We start from the raw sequence: 7,564 nt of genomic DNA, 5'->3' as shown, positions 1-7,564 counted from the left end.
ATTAAAAAATATGTTTGTTTTTCAATTTTCAATGTTTAATGTTTATTTGTTGTTGTAATTTTTTTTTTTTATAGCCATTTAATTGCTTCATTAAATTTGGCCAAATTTGGCTACACGAAAAAAATAAAAGAAAAACAACAAAAAGTATTGACTTCTTGGGCAAGCAAAGACCAAGTTTACGTAACTGTAATTCAAATGTTTGACAAGTTGTTGCAACATTCAACGGCAGCAACAGCAGCAGCAACAGCAACAACAACAACCAAAGCGTGTTACAAGCCACGTTCGGGACGCATTTTAGGCGCAGCAATTATTTTAATGGTCAATTTATTTATTTGTTTTGGCTGTGATTTAAGGTATTTTATTTTTTGTTGTAGCTCCAACGTTTATTTTTTTCTCTCTGAGTTTTCTTCGAATTTGCCTATTAAAGAATGTTTTGAAGTTTATGTTGCTGTTGTTGTTGTTAAAGTTGCCTTTGCTGTTCCAGTGGAATTTGCATAAATTTCTGTAAAGTTTATCGGTTGGAAACTTAACGTGATTGAAGCCTTGCTTGAATTGTTTTCATGTTGCTGATTTCCTGCTACAAGTCGTCAAGGTGGAGGCCAATAAAGTGAAAAAAATGGCTTGAAGGAAGACTAATCCAACTTTTCTGTTTCCCTTATTTAAATATTAGGACTTAAGAACTAAGTTCGAGTTGAGAAATTATCATTTGGATTGATTAACTGAAGTCTTGTTTTAATTATAGTCTTTCTGTTTAACTATTACTCCCAAAGGTAGGCTACAAACTTACCAGCAAACTATCTTTAGTCAAAGTTTTTTCTACCCCAAATGGATTTTTGACACCAAATCATATTCAACTTGTATCGAATTGCAATTGCAATTGGGTTCAATTTGAATTTCAATTCAATTTAAAGTTTAATTGACTTATAATTGAATTTTAGTTGAAGCCAAATTTAAATTGAGCTGAGTTGCCTTTAAATTGAAATACATTTTGAATTTTTTCATGGCAGTTTATTGAAATTTAACATTAATTGCCCAATGTTTGACAGAGTTTAAATAGATAATTAATTTTAGTTAAAATGTAAGAGTATTAAAGAGCAATATTAGATGGAGAAACAATCGAAATTTACGGTATTTCAACTACTTCATCTTAGGGTTTGCATTTAAGTATCTAAAAGAATCAATAAGAAAAACATAAGTTTATCTATTATTTATAAATATTCCATTTAGGAACTCAATCAGTCTTGGTTAAATGTCTTTATGACTATTTTTATATTCAGTTGCAAAATTAAAACCAAGTCAAACAACATTCTTTAGCAATTGCCACGCTTGAATTAAAATTTTAAATGTTTTAATTCCTTTTTTTTTTTTTGTTTTTGATTGTGCAGAAATCTTAATCACATAAACAAGTTAGACAAAACTTGGTAAATTCTGTTTTTGTGGTTTTTTCTCTTCTTTTCGACTGCATTAATGCGCCAATTTGAGAGAGATAAAAACTTGCTGCAGACATGAAAACTTTTCCATTACTTGGGCATGAGCATTGAACTCTTTATGGCCAAAAAGAAAATTTTTGGAAAATATGTCTGCCATATGTTTTGGGTTCATTGTCTTATCTGGAGAACGTGCCAATGAACGAACGCTCTAAATAGAAAATTCGCCTGCAAAAAAAAAAAAAAAAAAATTAAAATAAAATATAAGTTTCTTTTTTTAGACATTTGCCTTTCGTCTAGTTTGTTCGACTAATTTGGCTAATTTATGACATGCAATGTGTCACTTTTTTCTATAACTCAATTTACCGCTATGATGATGATGATTCCCAATTAACTTGTCTATCGAATTGTATGTTTGTGTTTTCTTCAAACAATTTTGTTGTCTAATTTGGTTTTTATCAGTTGACAGTTGATCTGACTGACTGGCTATAACAGGTTTTCGCAAATCGCAAATCGAAATGCAGATATACATATAATGTGGAAATGTAAGAAAAACGTATTGATCAGAAATACAATCTGTAGATTCTCCCTGTGTCTGTGTAAACAAGTTTGTTGTTTGTTGTCTCTGGCTGTCAATTGGCAGTTTTGACCATCGTCTGATAAAAACGTCAAAATGTTACCTCGCGGCTTCGATCCCAATCTGTAAACAGATTCTCACATCTCATCCCATGTACATGAGACGGAGGAGACTTCAATTTACCCACTAGATGGAGTGGCTTCAACCTTTATTTTTCTTATCTGCAACATGTTTCTCTTTCTCGCTCTTTAAATGCCTGGCAGAGGCAGGAAGTCATCGCTAGCCAAGTCACAGAAGCATGAGTTTCCTTTTGGTTTGGTTGATTGTGATCAAGGTCTGGTTGCAATTTAATGGAGACAACATAATTTTGTTATCAGCGATAAGTTATCTGTTAAGGTATGAGTAAGGTGACTTAAATGAACACCAATGTCTAATAAGGTGATATATATCCTAAAGAATACATTCCCTTTCCACTAGCATCCAACAAAAATTAAGTTTAATGACTTCTTTGGCACAACATTTTAGCAATTTCTTAGCCTAATCTAAACAAATTCAAGTCTTTTAATTAAAAGCAAACATTCAATACTTGAAGCCAAGACCTTATCGACCCCATGGGGCTCAATTTATTTGCTCAGAATTCACCTTTTGCTATAAAAGTAATCGTCCTTTGCAGCCTAGACCTTTAGTCTGTGACCGTTGGGGGTAAGTTATTAGCCAATCGGCTAGTTGCATCCATTCAATACGTCTGTGTGTGTGAAACTTGCAAGAAAAAAGGCTGCAATCGAAAACATTTAGCGAGCATTGCTCAAATTGTAAAATATATTTACATAAACATAAATTTAAGAAAATCCTTTAAATGCCAATATTAGGGATCAAGTAATTATCCTATGGAGAGACCCATTCCCTCGAAATTATTGTCTTAGTAAACGAAAACATGGTCCATTCCAATTATCGACAATTATTGGAATCAATCTATCTTGTGTTCAAATTCATTATGTTGCCATGAACTAAGGTATTAAATTATACTTTTAATTTTCTCATTTAACAAACTAGTTACTAAAAATGCAAGCCCTTTGAGTTATTCTTGAAGAAAGCAATTTAAACATAAGACCTTATTCCATAATGATTTGCTAATGGCTTCATATATATACATACATCTGCAATACCTGGCATCATTTTTCTCACTTAATATGTATCTTTGTTTCTTTGATTGCTCTTAGCAAATTTTGATGAAGTCTCATTCAAATAAACAATTTTCAATTTCCCTGATCAAAGTCCGTAGACAAATTGCCGCAAGACAAATAATTTCATTTGGTTATCCCACAATTTTCCAGCCCAGTCAAACAGTTTCCCCTAATCTAATCAGCCTGACAGTTGCTGTAATCGAATACCAGGCACCATGTACGCATGCTCAGTTGGACTTCTTGTAATTTATTTGTTTTATCAGTTCGTTTAAATCAGCAAAGAAGCAAACACAATCCAAAAAGGAAAAAACATTTTCAATAAAATTGCTGTTGATGCTATTAACTACTTAAGAGACATTTCGGGGTAAACAAGTGGCTGTGAAATTTGATAGAGTTGTTTGGCTTCTTCCACAGCCTCATCCCTCTGCTGATATGCCATGACATTTTCGTGAAGCAAATATAATGTACAAAAAACTTAAATCTCTTTTAGATGGCGCCTAGACGTTTGCGTCGTAATCAATTATCCACCTGGCCACACCTAAGTCGCCTCACACAAGTCGCCTCGTCGACAAAATTCAATTGCATGCCTTTTATTGACTTTTCCTATTTATTTATACCCTTGCTCAAAATTGCAATGTGGAGTTTGCCTTGAAGATTGCTATTTAAGAAGGGGAGAAATCATAAAGTTACGTAATTTATTTTCTCAACAATTAAATAAATTCTAGGCACATATTGTCCACTCCTAGAATTGAAGATGGAAAGAAATGAACTTCATAATTGCTTTCAATATAGTTTTACATTTTATTTTCAAACACCCTTTCATTGTCCATTTATTTCTTGCGGATGAAAATAAGGAGCTTCTATTTTATATTTTAGAAAATTGTTTTCTAAGACAATAATTATCACCAGAATCAAAAATTCATATTTGTTTTGTTTTACTTTGTAGTTAATCAAAGACAAATGACAAAAGCCAATTGATCATTCATATATGTATAAGCGAACCCCACTATACCTTTGATGTTAGGTTCGCTGTTTATTTTTTCACAATATAGAAAATAAAGTACATTTATAGTGTCAAACCCAATTAACTAGACGACATTCTTTCAACCGCATTTTACAGTGATGTTTACTAAGTCTACTCATCGATATATGTAAATATAAGATCAGATAACCCTTTGTGGTTGACTTTATAGAAAATATCCTACCATGATTTTATCTGTAAAAGCTGTTAAAGCCAGGTTTCTTACTGGTCATCTTATATGGACTGCATAGGCCACTGGATAACATTCAATAATAAAATGGTTCCGTGACTCACATCTTTTAGATCTATGTTGCAGGTTGAAGATGGACTTTTGAGCTATGACAACAGCGACAAGAATGATTTAATTATTGAAGTTTGAATCGTAAGGACAATCGATAATTTCTTAAAACATTTGTCAAAAACCATAAACTTTCGAATAAATGAAGTGGAGAAGAAATAACACTAAAGTTTTTTGATTTAAATGACTGTGTTTCACTAGATAGAGCTATGAGGGTTCTGGAACCTATTCACTTTTTGTATTTCACTTATATATAATTGCGAAAATCCATCACATTCCAACATGAAAACTAGTTTGAGTTAGCAAGTCAAGGTTGACTTTAAAACATAAAACTTTTACAAGCTGAAATAACATTATGGCATGTCTTAATGACTTAACTGCCAAATACCTTATATGCAAGGGTATATAAACTTTGGCATTGTCTCGATTTCGCACTAGACCTCCAGTTGATCACCGATCTTCGATAGGCGCAACATTTTCAACATCTCGATGCATGCGAGACGTTTTTGGCATTTCGGTTGTTGTTTTTTTTTTGTGTGTTGAACAATTTTTCCAACTTCACACACACTCACGCACACACACAATACATACCTAATATAGATAAATATGTATGTGTGTATAAATATCGTTTGTCAGCTGTTTGGCTGCCGGGCGTAATGGTCCAAACAGCAGGGGGAAGTAACGTTTTGTGGGAGGGAGGTTGCCAGTCGGCAAAATTTATGACGCGACGATGGCAATGTTTTTGGTGGTTTTAAAGCCTTTACAAACGGCGGCTTTTTAGAGGCCTGGCTTTTGGTTAGTAGTAGCAAAGATAGAAAACCAAATGGAAATATCAACATTTTGCGGAAAGTGACAGAAACAACGACATTTGGGTGCGTATATAATTTATAATGCATTTTCGACACAGTGAATGTCAAACTGTAGTTATAGAATGGAGGAACTTTTATACAATGACAGAAATTGATACTTAAAAGTCAAAATACAATAAATGAAAGCAGTCAAATCCTAAAACTAAACTTTATATTTCTTACATCTCTTGCAGACCTATCAGATATTCTTTGTCACCCTGAAGTCGGCCAATTCGCCACGTCCTGCCTCTTGGATACTTGAAAAATCTCTGGATGGCATTGAATATGAACCCTGGCAATATTTTGGCTTAAGTGATGCAGATTGTAAACGACGCTGGAATCTTTCGGGCGAGAATGGCAAATATTTCTTTCAAAATGACACCGAAGTGATATGTTCGACTCAGTTCTCGAAACCCTTGCCACTGGAGAATGGAGAAATTCATGTCTCACTGCTAAAGAACCGTCCGGGAGCCATGGAGCAGACACCGGAATTGCAGAAATTCATCACAGCTCGTTATATGAGAATACGTTTACAGGGTATGCATTCGACGGCAAATTTGGATAATAGTGTGGATTGGCTATTGGATTCGCAGTCATTGGAGAAACGCAGTTTCTACTCCCTCAAACAGCTGAGAGTGAGTGCTCGTCTCGATTGCAATGGTCATGCAAATCTCACAGACGAAGTGAAGGGGGCATCATCGAGTGTGTTGAAGTGTCAATGCCAACATAATGCCTGCGGCTTGCAGTGTGAGGAATGTTGTCCATTGTTTCAGGATCGACCCTACAGTTTGGGTGGCGAGTGTGAGATATGTCAATGCCATGGCCATGCAGAGAGTTGCATGTATGATTCGTTTCTGGAAAAAGGCATTTGCCAAGGATGTGGTAATCACACGGCAGGAAATGACTGCGAGTTCTGCGAGAGTGGCTATTATAAGGAGTTAGGTGCTCCCCTAACAGAACCATGCCTGCCCTGCTCTTGCAATCCACAGAGATCGACTGGTAGCTGTTCGCCTGCAGGTGGAAGTTGCCAATGCTTGGAAGGATTCGAGGGCAAACAGTGTGAGCAATGTGCTCCTGGCTATTATGGTGACAATTGCAAGCGTTGTGAATGCGATGAAAGGGGTTCCATTCCCACATCGGATGGATCCTGTTCGGATAACTGTCAATGTAAGCCCCATGTAGAGGGTAAAACATGCTCACAATGCTCAGCAGGCTACTTTGACCTGAGTGCCGAGAATCCTTTGGGTTGCTCCAACTGCTGGTGCTCTGGAGTCTCGGAGACGTGTCACAGTTTCCAACTTCAAACTCTTGCCTTTGAGACACTAAATGGTTGGCATATAACTGATATACGAAGGAGTCAAGCCACAGCCATTGCTATCGATGTGGAACTTAAACGCTTAATATTTGGCAATGAACTGGATGAAGTTGAAGCCATCTATTGGCAAGCACCGCTGGGTTATCTGGGCAATCGTCTTACCAGCTATGGGGCCAGGCTTCAACTGCAACTCTCCTGGGAGGTGATGAGAGGAGACACTTCTGGCAAACCCACAACTGGACCCAATGTAATTCTCTTTGGCAAAAATGGCCTAAAAATTGCCTATGCTGATGAATCATTTGAGAGCATGCAAGCCGATTTGAATATCATTCTGTCCGAAGAAACAGGCTGGTATCATGTCCCGCAGGACATTAAGGACATAAAAACTCGTCTACGTCGCACCGAAGGAGGAGACTATCATGGTGAGATAGTCACTAGAGCGCAATTTCTCTCTGTTTTGGTATCACTTGAGGCTCTGCTCATACGAGCAGCTTTCCATACCGATCAGGTGGAAACATCCTTGCACCGGGCTGTCATCTATTCCGGTGGCATGGAGCTGGGTGCTCAGGCTTCCAGCCGAGTCGAACAGTGCATCTGCCCGGCTGGCTACACGGGCTTATCATGTGAATCTTGCTCTTTTGGCTACAAGCGAATCTATGAGAATACAACGTCACATCAGCTGGTGGGCAAGTGTATTCCTTGTCCTTGCAATGGCCATTCAAATTCTTGTGATCTTCAGAGCGGTCGATGTGGAGATTGTATGCATAATACATTCGGCGAAAGGTAAGTCAAAAATATCAATATTGTCATGAGCCCTTAACCAATTTTCAGCTAAACCTTAACGCTATAAGAAGCAAAGGTAAGAATAAGTAAGCCTTACATCTCATCATTGCC

The 7,564-nt window shown here is 36.5% G+C and overlaps 1 protein-coding gene across 1 annotated transcript; it reads left to right on the top strand.

The window, feature by feature from the left end:
* Positions 1-5,828: 5,828 nt before the first annotated feature.
* LOC137580616 (laminin subunit alpha-2-like) lies at positions 5,829-7,297 on the top strand. Its single transcript, XM_068294716.1, has 3 exons — positions 5,829-5,990; positions 6,102-7,092; positions 7,179-7,297. The coding sequence occupies exons 1-3, from the start codon at positions 5,829-5,831 to the stop codon at positions 7,295-7,297; spliced, it is 1,272 nt and encodes a 423-aa protein (XP_068150817.1).
* Positions 7,298-7,564: the final 267 nt, after the last annotated feature.

This window comes from Drosophila tropicalis, unplaced genomic scaffold (genome assembly GCF_018151085.1).
Source record: "Drosophila tropicalis isolate 14030-0801.00 unplaced genomic scaffold, ASM1815108v1 contig_845, whole genome shotgun sequence".
Taxonomy (NCBI): domain Eukaryota; kingdom Metazoa; phylum Arthropoda; class Insecta; order Diptera; family Drosophilidae; genus Drosophila; species Drosophila tropicalis.
The sequence above is the reverse complement of the archived record's forward strand: the minus strand, read 5'-3'. Positions and strand labels throughout refer to the sequence as shown.